A 25,715-nucleotide genomic window follows, 5' to 3' on the forward strand; every position below is an offset into this window, starting at 1 on the left:
TCTTTCTTTCTTTCTTTCTTTCTTTCTTTCTTTCTTTCTTTCTTTCTTTCTTTCTTTCCTATCTTTCTTTCTTTCTTTCTCTTTCTTCCATTTATTTCCTTTTCTTACTTTAATGCATTGGATTTAACTTCCAGTACAATTTTTTTTGGTTGTTTCAAGTTTGTGTATATATTCTAGTTGGTTAGCATATAGTGTCATACTGGTTTCAGGAGTAGAATTTAGTGATTCATCACTTATATATAATACCCAGTGCTCATCACAACTAGTGCCCTCCTTAATGCCCATCATCCGTTTAGCCCATTCCCCCATCCGCCTCCCCTCCAGCAACCCTCAGTTTGTTTCCTGTAGTTAAGAGTCTCCTATGGTTTTTCTCCCTCTCATTTTTTTCCTTCCCCTATTTTCATCTGTTTTGTTTCTTAAATCCATGTATGAGTGAAATCATATGGTATTTGTCTTTTTCTGACTGACTTATTTTTCTTAGCATAATACACTCTAGCTCTATCCACATCGTGGCACATGGCAAAATTTTATTCTTTTTGATGGCTGAGTAATATTCCATTATATATATATATACCACTTATTCTTTATCCATTCATCAGTGGATGGACATTTGGGCTCTTTCCATAATTTGGCTATTGTTGATAATGCTGTTATAAACATCAGTTTGTATACCCCTTTGAACCAGTATATTTGTATCCTTTGGGGTAAATACCTAGTAGTGTAATTGCTGGATGTTAGGGTAGTTGTATTTTTAACTTTTTGAGGAAACTCCACACTGTTTTACAGAGTGGTTGCTCCAGTTTGCATTCCCTCCAACAATGTAAGAGGGTTCCCCTTTCTTCTCATTGTCGCCAACATCTGTTGTTTCCTGTGTTGTTAATTTTAACCGTTCTGACAAGTGTGAGGTTATAATTTTCTTATTTTAATGATTAAATCCTTTCTTATTTTAATTGATTTTGATTCTTTTCTGACATATTACAGAGAGATCTACTTTTAAAAAAAATTTTATTTATTTATTTGAGAGAGAGAGTGAGCATGAGGAGGGGGCAGGGCAGAGGGAGAAGAAGCAGACTTCCTACTGAGTGTGGAGCCTGATGTGGGGCTCGATCCCAGGACCCTGGGATCATGACCTGAGAGGAAGGCAGATGCTTAACAGACTGAGCCACCCAGGCGCCCCCAGAGATCTGCTTTCTTAATTAGAAAATAGTAAAGATAAAATTTTAACTTTTTTGATATCTTTAAGATCATTAGTATCATTCACTAGCTGTGTAAAGCTTGGGTTGCTATATATATTAAATGATACAGACTACATTGTCATAGTTATTTTTCTTCTTTCCTGAGGTCAAACTTTTGGCTATTTCTTCTCATTAATGTCTGAGTCTGCCTCAATGCCTACCACTCACATTTGTAATTAGTTTTGGGTTGCCAAAGTTTTTAGAAGAGTGATTAGGATTGTACGTAAAGTAGGAGCAGGCAAACTCTAAGTGAATAGATGATTTCTAAGGTCTGACGATCTATGTATAGTCTATGATTCTTTGGTATTTACTCAGTATACTGTACACAGGAACTAATGTGAAATCTTTGTTTTTAAAATGAAATTTATTTTATTTTTGTTTTCTTCCTGTAAAAGCAATATATACTTATTGCATAAGGTATGGAAGTTTATTTATTAAACAGAAATACACTAATATGGAAAAATATTTATGACATCTTTAATTAAAATAGCAATTCAAATTAAAATATGTTAACAAACTGCTATATATTTGTACAAGAGACATAGGTAATATTTGTAGGTACATTAAAAAAGGGTCACCTCTGGAGAAGAGATAGGATTTCAAGAGGTAGGGTGGTATGATGTGGGGTAGCTGGTAGGTAAGAGAAATCTATGGTTTTTTTTATGCTTCTATATTACTTTCATGTTATATAAATATTACTTTCTAATTTTTTAAATCATTAAAATAAAGACAGGCAAAAAATTATATATATCCTACTCAGTGGCCACCATTATTACCTCTTCAAGTTTCTAAGAGTACATACTCACACGGAATATACTTATCTATGAATATATACTAAAATACTGGCATAGATAGAGATATATTAGACAAAAGTGAGATCTCCTTTTAAAAATATTTACAGGATCAGGGTGCCTGGGTGGCTCAGTGGTTAAGCCTCTGCCTTTGGCTCAGGTCATGATCCCAAGGTCCTGGGATCAAGCCCCGCATCGGGCTCCCTGCTCCGCGGGAAGCCTGCTTCTCCCTCTCCCACTCCCCCGCTTGTGTTCCCTCTCTCGCTGTGTCTCTGTCAAATAAATAAATAAAATCTTTAAAAAATATATTTACATGATCATATGAACATCTTGCCATGTCCAAAAAATATGTCTGCAACTTTACCTTTAGTGCATTGGCTTAGATATGCAGATTTCCTCTTGGATTATAATTACACATAAAAATAATGTAAAGGGTAAATGAAATAACTAGCCAATTTAGATCTAGTCCAAACAACTTTGATTTTAGACATTGAGGAAAAGCATATATGTTTTCCCTGACAGTTAGATAACCGTTCTCAACACTACTTCATATAAATTGCTTTGAGATAAGGGGTTCATGTATTTCCTTTTAAAACTTATCAACAGTTTTATAAAAAGATATTTGGCAATTATCTGGTTATTTTGATCAATGTAACTTTTTATGATGTTGACTTTCATAGACATTTCAGGAATGGTTATTTAAAAATATAAGTCTTAACTTATTTTCTAGAGTTTCGAGAAGAAGTATAAATATCCTGAATCACTAAACATAATTTCCAGCGTTGGATGTGCGCTCTCCATTACCGGTCTGGCTCTCACAATTGTATTTCAGATTGTCACCAGGTAAGAAAGGAAGCAGGCTCTTCTTATGAAAGAAATTGCTATTCTGATATTATTTCCTCTGCACATATTCTCATCAGAATGCAGTCTTTTGGAACCACAAAGGAAATCAGATTTAGTTCAATAAGCTCATTTTATAGAAGAGGACACTCAGTTCTGGAGAAGCTAAGAAATACATACAAATAAATGTACAATTAAAACTGTGGTAAGTGCCTAGAGGTTCATGTTTTTCCCTTTGTATGTAATAGAAAATCCATGGGATGAGACTTTATGATTGTGTGACTATCCTGTTCCTCAACTCTTACTCAGTGGTTTTGGTGTCCACCAATGATCCTTACTGTATTATATTACTACATTGATAGTTGAAAACGATGATTTTTCTTATCTATTATTCTTTCTACATTTAGTTACTGTATTCCTTTGTAAAGAAGTGTACTCTCCACTGTAACCAGAGGGAATCTCTCCACGTTGTTTTGGCATGTCCCTATCAGCACTTTTACAGCAAAATGACCCAGGCACATTTATCACTTTCTTTGTCTCATACTTAGAATCAGCCATTTGTTCAAAGAGCCAGCATTCCATTTGATTCCTCTTCTTTACCTATTACACTTAATGAGTCTCGTGCCATTCATTTAAACTTTTTATACTGAATGCTAACTATAGGCCAAGCACCATGCGCAGACTGAGTACAAAATTATGAATGAGGCAAGTAAGCTCCATCTCTCGTGGTATTTACATTCTTGGGGAAAGACAGATGTTCTACAAATATATACAGATTTAAGGATATAATTACAAATAGTTGTAAGTGCCTTGAAGGAAAATTCTATGTCATGTAATTACAGATCTGTCATGTAAAAGGAAATGGCTCTTATATTTGTTCTTTAATTTGTATTTCTATCATAATCACTCTTGAACAATTATTTGGTCCCATGTGAATAAGTTGCAGTAGCTGCATAACTAGTTTCTTTGACTAAAATTTCACTCCTTCCAGTCATCATCACATTTTTTTTTTTAATTCTCTATCAGTATGTTTCTTAGCAGTTTTGCTACCATAGACGTCACTAAAAACTCATCAGGAAACAAAGACAAAAATTTTAAAAATGACATTGACTTTTAAATTGTGAATCAAATAGTTTTCTTTGTTCATAGACAGGGTCCCACATAATTATATATAATTTATGTATAATGTGTATAAGTTATAATAAATTATACATAATTTAAATATATAAAATATATACGTTAATATATAAATTATAATATATGTTATATGTAAAAATAATATAATATTAATGCACAGAAGTTAGTAATATACAGAAGAGCCAGGGTATCTGAAAATAGCCCATTCTCCCTGTGGATTATAATTTATGTTTGAAATTGGAAAAAAATTAGAAACTAACTTTGTTTTTATATAAAAGGATTCCTTTGAGTACTTTTTTCAGTTCTGGTCATTAAAGCTTTCAAAAGACTGAATGAAATTTTGGATTGTCCAGAAAATCTCAACTAAAACATCAAGAGAATGAACAGAGGTCTGTTTAAATATATACTTTTTATGCATTAAATATATTCTTTTTATGTACCTTCCCCAAAACTGAGAAGGTTCATGATGGAATGTTATAAAATCATAAAGGATATGTAATTAGCAAACAGATTCATTCATCAGATTCTGGGACATTAAAAATGGATACTTGAGGGTGCCTGGGTGGCTCAGTTGGTTAAGCGACTGCCTTTGGCTCAGGTCATGATCCTGGAGTCCCGGGATTGAGTCCCACATCGGGCTCCCTGCTCGGTGGGGGGTCTGCTTCTCCCTCTGACCCTCTTCCCTCTTGTGCTCTCTGTCTCTCATTCTCTCTCTCAAATAAATAAAAAAATCTTTAAAAAAAAATGGATACTTGAAGACATTAGAATTTTCAGCACAGTAATAAACTTAGGGAAAGAGCTATTCCAAGAGGCCTCATAGTCTGAAAAACCCAGAAGGGCTTGGTACTGAATGGAGATTCTATAACTTTCATTAATATAAGACTGCATTGCATAGTATACAGAGAATTATAATATGTCATTAGAGGGAACTTAAGGATATATCTGCCTTTACCCACTAAGGAAAAAAATATATGCACAGAAAAGAGGATATGAAACCTCACATTTGAGATCAACTGTATTTAGGACAACCTTGAATTCTCTGCCAATCTGCAAATACACAGGTGGGCCAACAGAGGACACCCACATGAACAGGGGCACACACATACACACTCTCTCTCTCTCTCTCTCTTGCGCTTGCTGCCTTCTAAAGACTACTGGTAAACAATGCCATCTTGCAGACAAAATGAGAAAATGCTGTTCTTTTCTAGCAAAGATCTTAGGTAAAGATGAGAAGAAGAAAAAAAACCTCAAAGTTTCAAAGAGCACTTTGTTCTATACCCAGAAATTACATCTTCAAATGAAGGAACAGTGTCCAAGCATGTTTTATATTAACTGGCTCATTCAGAACATTTTGACCATTTGACTGTCAGCAAGAATTTCCTAAAGTATGGTCCTTGGGACACTAGTACCTTGGGAGGTACTCCATGGAAAAAGGGTTATGAAACGTCTTACAGAAAAGACACATGAAATTTTGTTGAGTGTAAGTCTTTCAGAGAGATAGTAATCATCAGTCTGCTCAAAATATCTTTAGTAACAGCAACAGGCCATGAAAGAAATTTTAAATATTTTTACTTAATTTAAAATGTGTATGGGAACCTTACTCTTTAAATGTAACGTAAGCTAAATATTATACCATTTTGTTTTAAACTTATAAAAGTCGTTTAAAATTATATTTGACCTATTGTTTTAAAATCCATACTTGATTCTTTTTTCAATAAATCTGTGGTTTATTTGGATATTCCTTCTTTTTTTTTATTATTATGTTATGTTAATCGGTATACATTACATCATTAGTTTTTGATGTAGTGTTCCATGATTCATTGTTTACGTATAACACCCAGTGCTCCATTCAGTACGTGCCCTCTTTAATACCCTTCACCATGCTAACCCATCCCCCCACCTCCCTCCCCTCTAGAACCCTCAGTTTGTTTCAGAGAGTCCATAGTCTCTCATGGTTCATCTCCCCCTCTGATTTCCCCCCCTTCATTCTTCCCCTCCTGCTATCTTCTTCTTCTTTTTTTTTTTTTTTTTAAGATTTTACTTATTTATTTGAGAGAGAGAATGAGACAGAGAGAGAGAGAGCACAAGATGGGGGAGGGTCAGAGGGAGAAGCAGACTCCCTGCCGAGCAGGGAGCCCGATGCGGGACTCGATCCAGGGACTCCAGGATCATGACCTGAGCCGAAGGCAGTCACTTAACCAACTGAGCCACCCAGGCGCCCCTTCTTTTTTTTTTTTTTTTACCATATAATGTATTATTTGTTTCAGAGGTACAGGTCTGTGATTCAACAGTCTTACACAATTCACAGTGCTCACCATAGCACATACCCTCCCCAATGTCTATCACCCAGCCACCCCATCCCTCCCACCCCCCACCAATCCAGCAACCCTCAGTTTGTGTCCTGAGATTAAGAATTCCTCATATCAGTGAGGTCATATGATACATGATTTTTTTATATAAAAAAGATGAGCCCCAATGAGTCCAACTCTACCCACCCTCTGATTGCAGGCTCACAGGAGACCGTAAGAGAGATCATACTTGATTTTTTTTGTATAAAATACTTTTTAAAATGCAAGAGACTTTTTCTTTACCTTTGAACAGGGATTCATCTACTAATGTGCAATAGTTTCTTATTGTGAAATTAAAAAAAATCCATTTAGAGCCTTTCTATAGATAGCCTTTGTATATGTTTGCAAATCTAGAGTAGAACCTATTGTCTATTGTGGTAGAAGAGACTGCCCTGAAAGTTAGTGGCTTAAAACATTAATTTCTTTTCTCTCACGATTCTCTGGGCTCAGCTGTATGGGTCTTCTATTGGTCTCTCTTAGGGTCTCCTGTGAGGCTGCAGTCAGATGGGGTAGAGTTGGACTCACTGGGGCTCATCTGAGATGCTGGGACAGCTGGGTCTTTCTCTGACTCTGTATAGTCCCAGAGCATTCCTATGTGGTTTCTTCAGCAGGTTAGCTAAACGTTTTACCTGGTGGCTCAGAACTCCCAGGAGAACCAAAGGGAAAGCTTATTATGACTTTTATGGGCAAAGTGCCTTTATGGGATCCTTCCTCCATAAAAAAAGATTTAAAAACTGTGTTTTACAACTGTATTGGTATAAAGGTGGATATATTAATATCATAAGCTCATATTTGTACTTTGACCTATAAAAGTTCATTCTTTTCCCTTCTGGTTTTAAAAGGAATTAAAACTTTGCTGCAGGCCATGAAAGTATCATTGGCCCTAAGCACTGCTTTATCTGCTGAATAAGTTGGCCCTAGCTGCCAGGCCTTCTGGTGCATTTCATTAGTTAGATAGAGTCACAGGTTGGCCCCAGGAGGGGACTACACAAGGTATGGATACCAGAAAGTAGCATTCGGTGGGGGTCCTCTCTGAAGAATAGCTGTCACCTTTGATTACAACACAGTTTCAAGGAAGGATGTATCAACCTGTTTTCTCTAACTCACCCCTTTGTGGAAATGCAACAACAGCGTGCTCTTCTGGTGTACTTGGGAAGGTAGACTTACCAGCTGGCCCACTGGGCTATGGGCTGGATTTCCATTGGGTAATAATATTTCTTTGTTCACTTGCAATTTCACTAGAGTTTATTTCCTGCGGCTGTTTTGATTATTTAATTATATTTACTTCTGTGTTTTCAGGAACGTCAGAAAAACTTCAGTAACCTGGGTGTTGGTCTGTCTGTGCACATCAATGTTGATTTTTAACCTCCTCTTTGTGTTTGGAATTGAAAACTCCAATAAGAACTTAAAGAAAAGTGAGAGCAGCACCGGGAAGCCTGACTCTGGTAGAAATGAAATGCTCATGCAAGACACTGTTGACATCGGGAATCCCACATGCACTGTGGTTGCTGCCCTGTTGCACTATTTCCTGTTAGTGACATTTACCTGGACTGGACTCAGTGCTGCCCAGCTCTATTTCCTTCTCATTAGGACCATGAGGCCTCTTCCTCAACATTTCATTCTGTTCGTCTCTTTAATCGGATGGGGTAAGTGTCTGCCTTTCCACTTACTCAGAAATTTAATTTTGTTGAAATAACTTAATTTCAACAACCTAACGGTACAAGGCCTTCAGGTGGGGGAGATGGAAATCCAGCAGTCACTGGAAATGCGCCTTCGGCCTGGTTGCTCACACTCCTGGGAAGGAGGCAGATGTGATCAGTTCTAGTCACGTCCTGAGCTCACCTCAAGATGTTAATTTCCTTTAACATCTCTATTAGTTTCATTTGAAATTTAGACCACACATGATTAACTTCCTAGCTACTTTAAAAGAAATGTTTTGAGAACATCAAGAGTGACTCTAAGAAAAATAATTTGAAAAATTTGTTGGGTTCCAGCAAAGAATTGTGTGAGTGATATCTAAATTTAAATTTATTCAAGGGAAAGAGGAATTAGGCCATTTAAGAATGGAAATTGTGGTGAGAGTTACAAAGAAATCAGAAATGTGTAAGATTAGTAGTAGGTAGAGCCAACAATAAAAGAGGCAAGCCGTTACCAAAAAATGATGTCCTCTATTGACCCACATCTGTAGATCATTTGGTATATTGTCTACAGTAGAAGAACAGTACAGTCTTGAAAAGGGCCAGACATGTAATTCATTCATGTTCTGTTATAATTAATTCCAGTCTTGAGTAAATTATTAATTCAATGCCTCTCTTTTACCACAGGAGTCCCGGCTGTAGTGGTGGTTGTGACAGTGGGAATTATTTTTTCTCAGAGTGGTTCACAATGGGAGTTAAACTACCGACAAGAAGAAATGTGAGTTTATATTTTTTAAAAAATGTCCATTTATTTGATATAAGACTGTAACTGTTCAGTGATCTTGAGTCCAAGTGTCACCGTATATATGCATCTCACTTAGTAAGTATCATAAGTGGGTATTTCAAATTCTCAAACAACACATTATATTTTAAATATAGTGACATGAAATTTGCCTATAATAAATCCTTTTGTAAATCAAGTTATTACCTTCTAAATTTATAATCTAAACTTTGTTAGATTTGTCTCCTTTTATTGAGCCTAAAAATTGTAGGACACAATATGTGTGCTCCTTAGTAACCCTTTATCTTAGTTTTCTTATGTAGGAAACAGGAGTAACAATGACAGTAATACCCATTCTGAGGTGAGGGGTCAAGAAAGTAGGAAGATGTTTTATATTTGAAGAGCATTATCTGTGTTTATGACCAGTTTTATATTGATATGATTAGAATGAATATTTTATGATGACTTATCACACAGAAAGTTCTCCCTGAGATTATAGTATGAATAGTTGTTACTAATGGAAATACCTGACTGTGGTGTTTGTTTTTTCTGTGAGCTGGGAGAGAAGAATTTTGAGCCGAGGGATACCTGGGTGGCTCAGTGGGTTAAGCATCTGCCTTTGGCTCAGGTCTTCATCTCGGAGTCCTGGGATCGAGCCCCACATTGGGCTCCCTGCTCAGCGAGGAGTCTGTTTCTCCCTTTCCCTCTGCTCCTTCCCCCTGCTCTCTCTTTCTCTCTCCTTCTCTCTCAAATAAATAAATAAATAATCTTAAAAAAAAAAAAAGAAATCTGAGCTGAACTCTTTATGTGTATTTTTTTTTTAAGATTTTATTTATTTATTTGTCAGAGAGAGAGAGAGAGAGCGTGTGCACAAGCTGGGGGAGGGGCAGTCAGAGGAAAAGTAGGCTCCCAGCTAAGCAAGGAGCCTGATGCAGGACTCGATCCCAGAACCCTGGGATCATCACCTGAGCCGAAGGCAGTGTTAACCGACTGAGCCACCCAGGTGCCCCTTTACGTGTATTTCTGCTACCAAATGGCAACTGTTCTATAATTTATCCTGCCCTCTCCTTTTATAATTCAACCATTCTCACCCCCAGATTCCACCTTGAGTCCAAAAGCAACGAAAACAAAACAAAACAAAACTCTTGGAAATGTATCAGTACAGCCAAGGGAAGGGTGCATACCTATGTCCAAGGCTGACAATGCCCAACTGTAGAATAGAAGGCTATCTGCCTGGCTTGATTTTAGGAGCCAAATACTCCAGGTACTATATTTTCTGTTTAATTAGGGTTAAATATCTTTTAATGAACTTACACAATTTAATTCCACAATTATAGATCAGGGGTAAGATGCAACTATCTCACAGGAGAGGCAATTCACTTCAAATTGCATCACTGATTTCCTACCCTAACCTTGGGACAGGGCTAGATGTGCTCCTGTAAAAGCCTTCAGGAGAAAGAAGTCGACCATCTTAAATATATTCACACTGAGCTATGAAGAATAGAGAGCAGATTCTTTCCTGAGTACACTGTTAAATGTTAGGGAAGACATGAGGCGATGATAATAGGAGAAGCTTCTAGAGATTTGAAAGTACTTCTCAGGAGGATTTCAGTAAATTCTCAGCCAAGTGCCCTCTTATTTCTTCTGTGTAGGAGATGGCAGAATGGAGAATGACAGGAGGGTTGTCCTCCAGTTACAGATGAAAGGAGAGCCAGAGGTCCTGAAGATAAACTCGCTTGCTCTCACCATTTTATTTAAGGATAGACCTATTCTTAGGTTTGTTGATTAGAATTCTTAATTCTGTCAATGGATTGTAGGCACTACTTTTTGCTTTTTATTTCATTACAGAGACTTGAACATCATCCCAATTTCCTTCTAGGTCATTCAGATTAGAAATATGATTTCTAATAATTTAAATTATAACAACATTCCAATGCAAGACAATTTAGAAATCCTTTGACATGTATAATAATGGTGCTTTACCTGCAGGGGAAAGAAAACATACATTAATTCAATGCCAAATATGTGCCAGGGCTTCTCACATCATTTTGTTAATACCCAAATGCCCACCTGATACCAGCACTTGGGTGTCTAATGGGACATCTAGTGGTCTTCCCTCCCAAACCTGCTCTTCTTATCTTCCCCATCTCAATTAATGGTAATTCTGTCCTTCTAGGTACTCAGGCCAAAGAATCTGGAATCAACCTTAATCCTCCTACATCTCACATCCAACCTAGAAATAAATCCATTGCTTTACTTTTATATATATCTGGAATCAGACTATTTCCCAACATTTCTTCTCATCCAAGTCACCAGATTATTGTAATAGACTCCTAGCTGATTTCCTACTTTTGCATGTGCTCTTCTATTATCCCTGCATCTAGCAAGATTAATACTTCCAAAACTCAAGATAGACAAATAATCCAATTAAATAATGGGCAGAAGACATGAATAGACATTTTGCCAAAGAAGACATCCAGATGGTGAATAGACACTTGAAAAGATGCTCACCATCACTCATCAGGGAAATACAAATCAAAACTACAATGAGATATCGCCTCACACCTGTCAGAATAGTTAAAACCAAAAGCACAAGAAACAACAAGTGTTGGCAAGGATGCAGAGAAGAAGGAAACCTCTTGCATTGTTGGCGGGAATGCAAATTGGAGCAATCACTGTGGAAAACAGTATGGAGGTGTTTAGGGTTTTCTATATATATAGCATCATGTCACAAAGAAGAAATTTTGGGGCTTTTTTTGTTGTTCATTGCTAATATCTGATATCTAGAACTAGATATCACATAGCATGTAGCCCATAAATACTTATTAAATAAATGGATTCATTCTTGCCACAATGCCAGGAAGTGATTACTATACCTCACAGATGAGGAAAAAAACAAAAACAAAAACACCACCATAACCATTTGCAACAATAACAACAACAAAAACCTCAAAACGGATGCAGTGAGGTTAAATAACTATTAAAATATTAAAAAAATATATTTTAAACATCAAACTTTTAGAATATCCATTAATAAGTGACTATGTAAATAACTATTACAAAATAATGGAGTATTATGCAGCTATAAAAAATAATGACAGTCTTTATAATCTCATCTGGAGTGATCTCCAAGATATGTTGTTAAGTAAGTTATAGAGGTACCACATGTTATTATTTGTGTAAAAATCAGAAAAAAACTATATTTGCTGACAAATGCATAACCTAAATCTGGAAGAATACACAAGAAACATTGATTAGCACCAGAGACTAACCTAGGTGACTAAGGATAGTTGTAGGAACAGTTGTCTCTCTATGATGACTTGTACCTTTAAAATTTTGAGCCACCTGGATGTGCTTCATGTTCAAAAATGAACTAAAAGAATAACTTGCCTAAAGTCAGACCCCTAGTAAGTGATAGAGTGACTTTTTAATTTGGGACTGCCTGATTTAAAAGCTGTTTCCTTTCCACTAGCCCATACATCAAAAAATATGGCAGAACTAATGTCTTTCATTTTTTTTTCTAGGGGTTGAATTCTTGAAAGTCATTTCAAATATGCAAAGGGATGTTGGCTTTTAGCAATTCTCTCAGTAAAGTGAATGTCAGTAATGTTAATAGCATAGAGAAGCAGTATGTATAACATTTTTAATCTACTAAAATCATTTTTTTTCTCCCCATAGCTGCTGGCTGGCAGTTTCAGGAAACAGTGGTCTTATATCAAGCCCGTTGTTGTGGTCATTCATGATACCTATCACCATTATCCTCATCAACAATATTGTTATATTTATTATCATTATAGTCAAAGTGATATGGAAGACTAACCAGAATCTGACAAGGTAAGGTTACCCATTAGTGGGATGCTTCCAGGCATGACTCATGTAATACATAATACAGCACCGCAATACATCCACAGAGCCTAGAAGAGTTTTCAGATGTCTGGGACAATGGCAAGGAGATGTGGTTTGCAGGGCAATTTTCTTTTAAACTTTGTCTCAGAAAGTAAATCTTCTCCTCATCTTCCAACAATATGGAACTGCGTTACATAAAACACTTCCATGCTGTATGAGCCCAACTAAAAACGAAACACAAAGACTTCAAAAAAAGAAAATTTCTCTCCCAACCCCAAATATTCAAGAAATCAGATTTGAATCATTAAAGAAATGAGAAGATTGTGAGGAGATGCTAGTAACTGTATTTCATTTTACAAACTAGTAGCTACAGGCTATATTTTACATGTGTTTCTTGAATCTGATAGTGGCTTTAAGTTTTTTTTTTTTTTAAAGATTTTATTTATTTTTTAGAGAGCGAGCGAGAGAGAAACAGCATGAGAGGGGCGAGGGTCAGAGGGAGAAGCAGGCTCCCCGCTGAGCCGGGAGCCCGATGCGGGGCTCGATCCCAGGACCCTGGGATCATGACCTGAGCCGAAGGCAGACGCTTAACCATCTGAGCCACCCAGGCACCCGTGGCTTTAAGTTTTTAAAATTAGTTTAAAACATATAAAAATTGGGAGATTTCACTTAAAAATTATATTTTCTCTTGAAAAAATTGGAACATCTGGCAACATTGCATCCACATTTCCTGCAGGTGGACATGTGCACTCTGGTTTATCAGTTCCCACGTGTGCCGCTTCTCTCCTTACTATAACCTTCCTAACCTCAATAAGCATTTTCACTGTTGTCCCTGTAAACAAAAAAGCTTTCAGTTGGAGAGGTAAAGAATAGAAACTATTAAACAGATATACTCTCCTTAACCTCACCTCCAACATCACAATTGGTTAGAAAACAGTGCTAAGGAGGCCATGAATCCAGGTTTAATTTTACAAGACTGTGTTTATCCCCAGTATATCTATTATGAGCACATCTGTGAGCTTTGTTGGTCACCAAATGGATCCATTTGGTATGAACAGACGGGTGAAAACAACCGTCATTAGTGGGAATATCATCTTTAATATGTGCTTTACCGATCAAGAGTAAGTATCATCTTTCCTATATGAATGATAATCCATATTGAGGGGAAATGCAGGGGAAAAGTCTATCATTGATAATCATTCAAACCTTTGTTTTATTAGCAATGCAGAAACATTTTGGTAAAATTTTCTTAGCCTAATTGCAGAGTAGGTTATATTTCCTCTATACGAAACAGTATCAATCTGGCCACAGACAGTGACAATTTTGTATATCTAGATTTTGGCTGACAGCTCATGGTTCTTAAATTAGCTTAGTCACAGTGAAAAGCACGTTACAATTTCATTGTTTAACAAATTATCTTTCATGTATCAGTTAGCTTTTGCAGCATAACAAACCACCCCAGAATTTATTGGCTTAGAGTGACAAATATTTATTATTTGTCATAAGTTTGAGTGTTGGTCAGGTACTTGTTCTGGTCTTCTTGAAAATGGATGGATGATCTAAGATGACTTATTTTTGTGCCTGGTGGTGGGTGGGTGGTTGGTTTTGAGTGGGAGCTGCTCAGTTGGGAAAGCTAATCTCTATTCTGTGTAGTCTCTCATCATCAATTAGGCCAGTCTAGGCTTCTCAATATAGTGGTGTCAGGGTTCCAAAGAACAATAAAAAAAAGGCCAGCAAAATGCTTTCAAGCTTCTGCTTATGGAATAATTGCTAACATCCAACTGGTAAGTCATATGGCTGAGTTCAGATTCCTTCATTTTTACATTTTAATAACCTTTCATTCCCATATCACCCTACATTGTGAGAAGGTCCCAGATGCCCAGAAAAGGAATTTCTCACTGGCTGATCCACAAAATAATCACCAAGATAAAATTCCTTTCCAAAGAAAACATTGATTTTTTTTGTGTGTGTGTGTGGTACTTGCCTGCAGTAGTAGATAAAGGAGTTTATTCCTAAGTTTTAGGCAAGTTTCACTGTATTCTTTAATGAAGCTTGCTAAATCAGATTTTACCCAGATATAGGTCTAACATGGTTTTCCACCTAATGCATAATATTGTTAAATAGTATATATGGGCACCTGAATATGTATTCTCAATAAAAGTAAAATGGTATTAAGAAATAAAACCATGTTTTCTTTCTTGCTTTCTCTTACCTAGTACAAAAAACGTTTCATTCCTAAAGAAGATTCTTAGTACATTATCTATCACAGTTGTTTTTGGAGTAACCTGGATTCTGGCATACTTTATGCTAATTGGTAATGATGACGTCAGGATTATCTTCAACTACATGTTCTGCCTTTTCAACACTACTCAGGTATGGTGTGGATTAGTCTGAAGGTAGCAGATCATGCAGTGGTGGGGATGATATCACCCTGGACTAAACTAAAGGTGACCTTGAAAGTCATTGCTTAGTTACCTTTAGGAGACTCTATTTTTAATACATTTTGAAGGAAGAGGAAAGAAAGCTCCTTATGACTATGTCCTTTCCTGGGCACAGTTCATAGAATATAATTGCAGTACGGTTAGACCATGTTAATCCCTGTTCTCTTAGCAGAAGAGATTTTGTCCAGCAACTGGCTTGGCAAACACCTCCTGATTCCTTTTCTCCCATGTAATAGGTTCACGACAGCTCCTCACCAGGGTTGATATGGTTGATATGGTTGATATGGACAATGTTACAGTTACTACTGGAGCTTAGACCACAGTGGGGTTGGCTAAATTTTTTCTTTCTCTTCCTTTTTAAAATTTCTATCCTTACCAATATTTTTGTCTGGTTCTCTCCATTGCTGAAAGAGGAGTATTAAGATCTCCAACTGTGATTGTGAATTTGTTTATTTTCCCTCTAATTCAGTCAATTTTTGCTTCACACATTTTGAAGTTCTACTATTAGCTGAATATACATTTATGATTGTGATGTCTTCTGAGTAAATTAACTATTTATCCTTTGGAAATGTCCCTCTTTAACTTTTATAGTACTCTTTGTCATGAAGTCTATTTTATCTGATCTCCAGCCTTCTTGTGTATATTGGTTGAATGGTATGTATTTTTTAATCCATTCACTTTCAACCTATCTGTGCTTTTACATTTAAAGTATGTATCTTGTATGTAACAAGTAGATACATACATTTAAAGTATGTATCTTGTACATAGCAAATAAAAGGGTAAGATCTTTTATTCATTCTGACAATCTCTGTCTTTTAATCAGTGTTTAGTCCATTTAGAGCTGATGTAATTATTAATATGGGTGAATTTATATCTACCATTTTACTATTTGTTTTCTGTTGCCATTCCAGTTCTTTATTCCTCTGTTTACTTTCATTTTTGAAGGATATTATCCTTGAATATGGAATAATGGGTTGATAGATTTTTTTTCCCTTTTAGTATTATGAAGTCATTTCACAAACTTGCTCCAGTTTCTAATGAGACATCCTCAGTGTTTCATATTCTTACCCCCACCCCCATATGTACTGCATTATTTCTTTTGGTTGCTTTCAGGAACTTCTCTTTATCTTTGATTTTTAGCATTTTCACCAAGATATGCCCAGATATTATTTTCTTTGCATTTATTCAGCTTGGAATTACTGAGCTCCCAGAATCTGTTTATTTATATCTTTCACCAAATTTGAGGAATTTTTTATCTTTATGTTTTCAAATAGTTTTTCTATCCTGTTCTTTTACTTTTCTCTTTTTTGGGGGATTTAATTATATGTATGTTGGACCATTTGATATTGTTCCACAGGTCCCTGAGCTGTTTATTCTTTCTCATTCCTTCTTCTTGCTATTCATCAGATTCTTTCTCATTCCTTCTTCTTGCTATTCATCACATTCATCTTAGTGATTCATCTTCAAGGACATTGATTTTACCTTTAATTATTTCCAGTCTGCTGTTTACTCTCTAGTGATTTTTATTTCAGATATTGTACTTTTTTTAGTTTCAGAGTTTTTTTCTTTTTTTAAGATTTTATTTATTTATTTGACAGAGAGAGAGACAGCAAGAGCAGGAACACAAGCAGGGGGAGTGGGAGAGGGAGAAGCAGGCTTCCTGCCAAGCAGGGAGCCTGATGTGGGAATCGATCCCAGGACCCTGGGATCATGACCCGAGCTGAAGGCAGACGCTTAACGACTGAGCCACCCAGGCACCCTCAGAGTTTTTTTCTTATCATTTTTCAGAGATTTTATTTTGCTGATATTTCCTAATTTGGGGTTCGTTATGAGTACATTTTCTTTTACCACCCTACGCATATCATAGTAACACTTTAAAATCCTTATCTGCTAACTCTAGTAATTTTGGTTGTTTCCTGGACATTGTAGATAATACATGTAGCAACTCTTCATTCTGTATTATTCCTACCAAGAATGGAGTTAGCATATAATTAACTTAGCTGGACTAAAACTGAAAACTATCTCCTCTAGGGAGGACAACATTGGAAACCTCTGTTTAGTCTTTTTAGCCTCAGACAGGCTTCTTAGAGTTCACTCCATGCATTTATAGTTCAGAGGTTAATTAGAGATTTGGGCAGAATTTATAAACAGAATCTGGACCTCCCGCTCTCTGTTTCCTCCTGGATAGTCTGAATATTCTTCCTTATTTTTCAGATTCTGTAGTTGCCCTAAACCCTGTCTTCCAGTTCTTCAACCTAGTAAGACTGCCTATTTAAACTCCAGGTTTAGTCACCCTGTGTGGGCTGATCAGACTGTGCCTTCTGGCTAAAAAATATTAAAAACAAAACAAAACAGGAATCCTACCCAGTTACAGTTCCCTTTTTCCCAACTGTAGATTCTCCTTGCAGTTTCAGACTGCTTTGGTTGTCCTTCAGTATCTTCAGGTAGGTTTTAAAAACTGTTTGGTCCAGAGTTATAGTTGCTATCTGCAAGAGGGTTGATTTGAAGAGCAGAACCTTATGAAGTTGTTTTTATAACGTAATTATACATAAGACTGAAGGTGTTTTTATTCCTTGAGTCTTATCTCAAGATATTTAATTATAAATCTTTAAAAAATATTCCATTCATATTTTGTTTTAAAATTGGCAATGAAGATTTATATTCTTTTTCTTTTTTGTAACCCATTCTATTAATATATTGGGGGCATCTACTCTAAGAAGCAGAACATTTAGACTAAGGATTATAGTCACCTTCTAATTTTTATCATGGCAAAAATAGTGACATGAATGAACAAAAATGTTAGATTAAAAATGAAGATAATTCTGTTTGACCTTAGAGGATTTTTGTTTGTGTATATGCATGGAGAATGTCAAACTCTAAGATAAAACAAATATGCATTATTGAAAGACTTATCTTGAAATCGGAATTTCTCTCTGTGCTTAACTCTGTGCCTCCTCTCATAGTGAACAATGGCTTTTACTCTGATGAAAAATACTACAAAGACTTTTTCCTCTGTATATGGAGTCTTACTGTTTGTCTTTATACAATTTAATGCTGTATTATCATGTTCCTAGAAATTTATGGATATCGTATATTTCTGGTGCATTGTATCTTTCATCATCATAACAAGTCAGTCTCGGTTCCATTTTGTCTTAAATCTGATTTTCCATATATTAATGTAGCAACTTCTAATTTGTTTTTCTTTGATCTTATCTATTTATACAGTTTTTTTTATCTTTAAGCTTTCTGTGGCACTTTGATTTTGACTTACCTCATTTTAGATCCCATATATTTAGATTTGTGTTTTTTAATTTTTTATTAATTTTTTAATTTTAATTTTAATTTTTAAGATTTTATTTATTTATTTGAGAGAGAGACAGAGAGACAGAGACAGAGAGAGCACAAGCAGGGGGAGAGGCAGAGGAAGGGGAAGAAGCAGATTCCCTGCTGAGCTGGGAGTCCAACATGGGGCTCCATCCCAGGACCTGGAGATCATGACCTGAGCTGAAGGGAGATGCTTAACCATCTGAGCCACCCAGGTGCCCCTCGATTTGTGTTTTTTTAAATCATTTTCTCTTTGTTTTTCCATTTTATTAAAAAAGTTAACCTCTTAGCTATTTAGCTGAATGTTAGCCATCAAAACTAATATGTTTGATCTTATTCTGTCATCTTATTCTTTTTTCACATCAATTCATTTCTTCCTAAGTTTTATATATATTGTGCTACAAAAATTATGCATTCTTTTACTTAGCCTTCTTTAAGTTTTGGGACATTTTCATTCTGTTAATTATTATCTTTGTTTATTAAACATTATTACAGCTTTGTAAGATACAATTTTCAATTTCCAGAATAAAACAATATATATTGACTCCTCCCTTTCTGAGGTAAAAACATTAACACAGTGTAGCTGCTTCCAGTCTCTTGGTTTAGTGGTACAACTTAAAATTTACTCTGCAATTATTGTTGTTAAATTAGAGTGTCTACATTATTTTCTTTCAAGAGATATTTATAATACTTGGATTATATTTGATAATTATCTCAATTGCATTTTCTTTTCTTTAAAAAATTCTTTTTATTGAAGTATAGTTAACATACCTACAATTTCTTATGCTTAAATAGTCTCAATGCCTTTTGCTAGTCCTTTTATACTGAAATATCCAGTTATTTTGACTTTTTAATCTTAATGAATCTCTCATTAGTATATTTTTGAGTAATTGTTTCATAGGTAGCTGGTAAATATATATATTTTTTAATTTTATTATGTTATGTTAGTCACCATACAATACATCATTGGTTTTTGATGTGGTGATCCACGATCCATTGTTTTCGTATAACACCCAGTGCTCCATGCAGTACGTGCCCTCCTTAATACCCATCACCGGGCTAACCAATCCCCCCTCCCCCCTCCCCTCTAAAACCCTGTTTGTTTCTCAGAGTCCATAGTCTCTCATGGTTCATCTCTCCCTCCAATTCCCCGCCCCCATTTTCCCCTTCCTTCTCCTAATGTCCGCCATGCTATTCCTTATGTTCCACAAATAAGTGAAACCACATGATAATTGACTTTCTCTGCTTGACTTATTTCACTTAGCATAATCTCCTCCAGTCCCATCCATGTTGATGTAAAAGTTGGGTATTCATCCTTTCTGATGGCTGAGTAATATTCCATTGTATATATGGACCACATCTTCTTTATCCATTCATCTGTTGAAGGGCATCTCGGCTCTTTCCACAGTTTGGCTATTGTGGACATTGCTGCTATGAACATTGGGGTGCATGTGGCCCTTCTTTTCACTACATCTGTGTCTTTGGGGTAAATACCCAGTAGTGCAATTGCTGGGTCATAGGGTAGCTCTATTTTTAAATTTTTGAGGAACCTCCACATTGTTTTCCAAAGTGGCTGTACCAACTTGCAGTCCCACCAACAGTGTAAGAGGGTTCCCCTTTCTCCACAACCTCTCCAACATTTGTTGTTTCTCTCCCTGTCAATTTTTGCCATTCTAACTGGTGTAAGGTGGTATCTCAATGTGGTTTTGATTTGGATTTCCCTGATGGCTAATGATGATGAACATTTTTTCATGTGTCTGTTAGCCATTTGTATGTCTTCTTCAGAGAAGTGTCTTTTCACATCTTCTGCCCACTTTTTGACTTGATTATTTGTTTTTTGGGTGTTGAGTTTGAGAAATTCTTTATAGATCTTGGATACCAGCCCTTTATCTGTAGTGTCATTTGCAAATATCTTCTCCCATTCTGTGGGTTGCCTCTTTGTTTTGTTGACTGTTTCCTTTGCTGTGCAGAAGCTTTTTATCTTGATGAAGTCCCAGAAGTTCATTTTTGCTTTTGTTTCACTAGCTTTTGGAGATGTATCTTGAAAGAAGTTGCTGTGGGCGATGTCAAAGAGGTTACTGCCTATGTTCTCTTCTAGGATTTTAATGGATTCCTGTCTCACATTGAGGTCTTTCATCCACTTTGAGTTTATCTTTGTGAATGGTGTTAGAGAATGGTCGAGTTTCATTCTTCTGCATGTGGCTGTCCAATTTTGCCAGCACCATTTATTGAAGAGACTGTCTTTTTTCCATTGCATGTTTTTTCCTGCTTTGTCAAAGATTATTTGACCATAGAGTTGAGGGTCCATATCTGGGTTCTCTATTCTGTTCCATTGGTCTATATGTCTGTTTTTGTGCCAGTACCATGCTGTCTTGGTGATCACAGCTTTGTAATATGGTAGCTGGTAAATATTAATGAGGACTTTCCTACCTGGTAATTTTTCTTTAGGTACCATGACACATGAACCACAAATTAGCTTGGCATTTAATTCTTGGCAGTAATCTTTTTTTTAATTGAAATTCTATAGACTTACTAAGATTTTATGTTATGCAAAAAGGTCAAAATTCTTTTATTTTTTATTCCCATTCTTATGCAATTCCTTAAAATTAAAAAAAATAGCTTTGGACTCCTAGGAAGTTATAAAAATAGTACAGAGAGTTCTTATGTACCCTTCACCCAGCTATTTTAATGATAACATCTTACGTAGCTATAATACATTGTCAAACCTAGGAAACTGACATTCATATAATCCACATAGATTATTTACTTAGAGGCTTTAAACTCTTGAAGTGATGACTTTAATTCTAGCTTTATTAATTTTACTATGAATTAAATTAATAAATATAATTTATCAAATTAAATAGAACTATTGTAGTTTTCTAAGTTCATTTGTCCCTTTTCTTCTTGTACTCAAAAATTAACTTTTTATACATTCAAGTCTCACTTCCTTAACTGGATTTCCAGTTTTCTCATGCAAGAAACATACTCATGTGTATCTTTCATTGTAGATAATCAGGATGTTTGATATCAGGATGGGCTATACTTGTCTAATATTTTGTGAAGCAACTGCAGTGTTCGATGATTGTCTTGTTGTCACTGAGAGTAGTAACTACTGTGGGAAGCTGGTATCATGTTGGTTGTTTTTGGCTCTGGTCAAATATCACTGAGGAGACAAGTCTTTGATACAAAATGGAAACTATTGGAAAGTGCATTAGATGAATTTGACTGGACCACAAATGTCGAGAAGTCTGTATAGTGCAGCGTGGGGAGATGCTTGGCTGTTTAAATTGTAACCACCACATTTAATGTTTGTAAGTACCTCACCCTCTATTCCTGGTGGCCCTCTCCAGTGTCTTTTGAGAATTACTGCCTCAAGCAATGGATATGTGCCTGCCACTAAATTTAAATTTAAATTTAAGTTAAATTTAAATATAAGGCAGTTTTTCACTGTTGTTAACACCTAATTGAAACTCCCCAGAAGGGAAATAAATAGGATAATCTTAGTCTGGCTTGTTGCCTAGAGTGATGAGGAATATGGAAAAGTACCTGGAGGAGATATAATCAAGGATATTCTCTCCTCTATGCATATGAGGGGCACATTATAAAATAGAGGCTCATTACAAAATGTTAATACCATCTGGTAAAATTGAGGGTGGCCATATGGCAAGAGCACTGGGCTAAAAGGAGATTTAGGCTCTCTTTCAGCTTTACCATTAATGATCATATGATTTTAGGGAAGTCATACAATCTCTCTGAGTGAGGTATGTAAAATATAAAATGGGGGGGTGTTAAAATTGGTGCTATGTTTTTCAAAGTGGGTCTGAATATTATTGCCTATGTGAGAATTTACATAGTATTTTAAAATGCTTATTCCTGGGCTTCATCCCTTTCCTAGTCAGTCAGAATCTATGTAGTAAGAGCTAGAAATCTTCACTTTAAACAAGGATTTGATTTTTATGTACACTAAAGTGACTAGTTTACACATAAGGCTCCTTCTAGATTTAGAATGCTATAATTCTAACAGACATTTACTAAGTGCTATAGATATTACTTAGTAATATCTATAAAAGCAAAATTTGATATTTGTGCTAGTGAGAATTAGTTTGATCCATACATTTTGTGTTTTTCAGTAACATCTTTGGGATTTTAGGGAGTATAGAAGTACACAGTTTCACAAGATGGTGTCTTTATGAATTCTCCATGGTCTAGGTCTTTTCCTGATAGTCACACAACCAGAGAGTCTGTCTTTGCTGTAGAATTAAATATGAAAGAGTGTACTCCACAAAGAGGACCGGATTTCTCATGTCCTCAAAATAAATCTCTCTCCTTTGAACATCAGGATGGCCAGTGACCAGTTTTGCCCTTCTGAAACCTATGTCCCTATGCATCCTTCCTTGTGTCATCAAGGCCTTCATCAGAGGAGTAAATATCACCTGTTGGATAATGATCAAGTTAATCTTCCTGTTTTTGGTCAGAGAACTGGTCCATCTCTTGCCAATATGTTTTGATTTTATTAGTTAAAGTCTCAGGGTCTTTGGGTGATCTTACCAGAGCACCGGAGTATCCTACAACAGTATTCATAGGATATGATTCTAGAAATAGATCCTTATAAGGCTTGGGCCCTAGAGATGCTAATCTGGAGATATCATGGATTTTTTAAAGTAACTTTTTATTTATAAATAGTTTAAAACAAGAAGTTGCAAAGATAGTGTAGAGTTCCCAGGTACTCTTTTCCCAGCTCTCCCAATGATAATATCTTTTAAAAAAATTTTATTTATTTATTTATTTTTAAAGATTTTATTTATTTGAGAGAGAAAGAGAGCAAGCACAAGCAGGGGGAGCAGCAGGCAGAGGGAAAGGGAGAAGCAGGCTCCCTGCTGAGCAAGGAGCCTGACATGGGACTCGATCCTAGGACCCTGGGATCATGACCTAGGCCAAAGGCAACTGCTTAGCCAATTGAGCCACCCAGGCACACCCCCAATGATAATATCTTCTATAACCCTTGTACATCATCAAAATCAAGAAGTGAACATTGGCACAATACTGTTACTCAACTACAGATGTCATTTAGTCTGTTATTTCCAACAAAGGATGTTAATGAGAAATTAATGGGGGACTCTTAGATGCTGTCATATACTTTATAATATCCTTCTATTGCAGTTCAAGCAAGAGGCAGAGTAGTATGTTGGCTAGAAGAGTTTTGGAACCAAATGGAGTTGAGTCCAACTCCGACTCCAGTGATTACTGGTTGGGTAATCTTAGGCAAGTTACTTAATTTATCTGAGCTGTAGTTTTCTCATTTGTAACATGGGGATAGTAAGGCTTAATATAGGGTTGGTGTTAGGATTAAATGAGAAGGATTAAATGATGAGGATTAAATGAAAAGCAGTGTCTGATAACAATAGGATTAAGGGGCAGTTTTCATTTTAAAAGTGCACAGAAAATGTGTTCAGTCTTTTGTGGATTAATTTCTCATGCACATCGGATCTTTGTATCAGAATCAAAAGGACAGAAAAGCAATGAATAGAAGTGCTTACAATTTTTTTTCTTAAATGCATGAGATTTTTAGTTATGTTACTAAAATGCCAAGAACTATACAATCATAGAATGTTAGAACTGGAAGAAGAATTAACTGACCCACAGTGCATCTACCTCCTTCAGAAACTGAAGATAAAAGATGTTAGGAAAAAAGCGAAGTTACTGTGGTATACTAAAACATAAATATTTGGTCTTTGTCCTCAGTTCCTGGCACATAGATCCTAAAATCCGAGGAATCTGTGGAGTGATATGAGTGTCTTTTGTGTACCAATGAATGACTGGTGGCTGGGGTCCCTAGGTAGCTTCAGGCTGGAGGCTTGTTGCCAGAAAGACCCAACCTGGATTAGAAGCTTGGAACTTTCAGCCCCACCTCCAGGAAGGGGAGAGGGGCAAGAGATTGAGTCAGTCACCAATGGCTAATGATATAATTACCAAACCCATATAATGGAACCTTCGTAAAAATCCCTAAATGAAGGGGTTTGGAGAACTTCCAGGTTGGTGAACATATTGAAGAGCGAGGAAGGAAGTGTACCTTCCTCCATACCTTGTTCCAGGATCACTTCCATTTGGCAGTCCCTGAGTTGTATTCTCTATAAAAAACAGGTAATAGTAGGTAAAGATCTTTTCTGAGTTCTGTTAGTAGTTCTAGCAAATTATCAAACCTGAAGCAGGGAGGTGGGTTGTGGGAACTCCCGACTTTGTTGTCAAGTCAGACAGAAGTATGGGTAATGTGGGGACCCAATATTTCTGACTAGCATCTGAAGTGAAGGCAGTCATAGGACTAAGCCTTAACCTGTGGAATCTGACACTAACTCTGGGGTTGTTAGTGTCAGAATTCAGTTGAATTGTAGGGACACCCAATTGGTATCAGGAAGAGAGAGCGCCTCTCAGTGATACAGCCAACATGTGGTGAACTGGGACCTGAATTCAGGTCTTTGAACTCTACTGCTTACATGTAGCACTTTCCATAGTAGAAGAACATCACCTCAGCCCTCTGAGACAACAAAGTGTTCAGCTGCTGCAGATGTAAACTCGAGTTGGGGAGTTGTTGTGCATGATGAGAAGGGTGGGTGGCAAAGTAAAATAAATCTCTTCCCTGATTCTGTATCTCAATGCTGATCTAACATTAAACTTTTATTCTATCTGCCAGGGATTACAAATTTTTATCCTCTACACTGTCAAAACAAAAGTCTTCCAGAGTAAAGCTTCCAAAGTGTTGAAGTTGCTGTCGCAGTCAACTGGGAGAGTGAGGTTGCTGCCCTCAGTGGCCCCCCTGAGGCTGCGTGTAAGGATGTATAACACGCTCAGGTCATTTCCAGCCCTACGTGAACGCTTTAGGCTGCTGGAACCATCTGTAATTGTAGAAGAGACGACATTCTCTGAAAGTGACCAAGCAGACTCAAGCATGTAGACAGTGAAACTATTACCTTTTGTAATCCTCTTTTTGTACAACTCACATTAAATTTTGCTTATTCTGTTTCTTTCCTTTATTACTCAGTCCTCCCAGAAAGTCTCCCTCAATATATTTTGCTCAAGGCTAAGAATCAGGTAAAACCTGTTGTTTATTATCATCAGGGATAATGGATTTGGTAGTTTTTCTATTATTCAATAGATTCTCACCTGAATGAAGTGAAGAATTCCACCCAGCATTCAAGATAATTCAAGTTATCATTGTTACTTATATCATAAATGTGACAAACTTTGGTAAAACAAATTCTTTTACAATTTACTAAAAAGAACATGAGGAGAAAAATATATCTTCCAGAACAAAATGACTCCTAATGAACCCTGCAGGGA

General features: G+C 36.3%; 1 protein-coding gene across 1 annotated transcript in view; it reads left to right on the forward strand.

Moving 5' to 3' along the window:
- Window positions 1–25,439, forward strand: part of ADGRG7 (adhesion G protein-coupled receptor G7) — a 69,025-nt gene extending 43,586 nt beyond the window's left edge. Inside the window, exons 11-16 of the mRNA XM_035015324.1 lie at window positions 2,757–2,869; window positions 7,651–7,997; window positions 8,676–8,766; window positions 12,448–12,603; window positions 14,832–14,988; window positions 25,069–25,439. Coding sequence (XP_034871215.1) covers window positions 2,757–2,869; window positions 7,651–7,997; window positions 8,676–8,766; window positions 12,448–12,603; window positions 14,832–14,988; window positions 25,069–25,329 — 1,125 coding nt within the window. The 3' untranslated portion in view covers window positions 25,330–25,439. The remainder of the gene's footprint in view (window positions 1–2,756; window positions 2,870–7,650; window positions 7,998–8,675; window positions 8,767–12,447; window positions 12,604–14,831; window positions 14,989–25,068) is intronic.
- The last annotated feature ends 276 nt before the right edge of the window (window positions 25,440–25,715 follow it).

This window comes from Mirounga leonina, unplaced genomic scaffold, assembly GCF_011800145.1.
Source record: "Mirounga leonina isolate KUSES-001 unplaced genomic scaffold, KU_Mleo_1.0 Mir_169, whole genome shotgun sequence".
Classification (NCBI taxonomy): Eukaryota; Metazoa; Chordata; class Mammalia; order Carnivora; family Phocidae; genus Mirounga; species Mirounga leonina.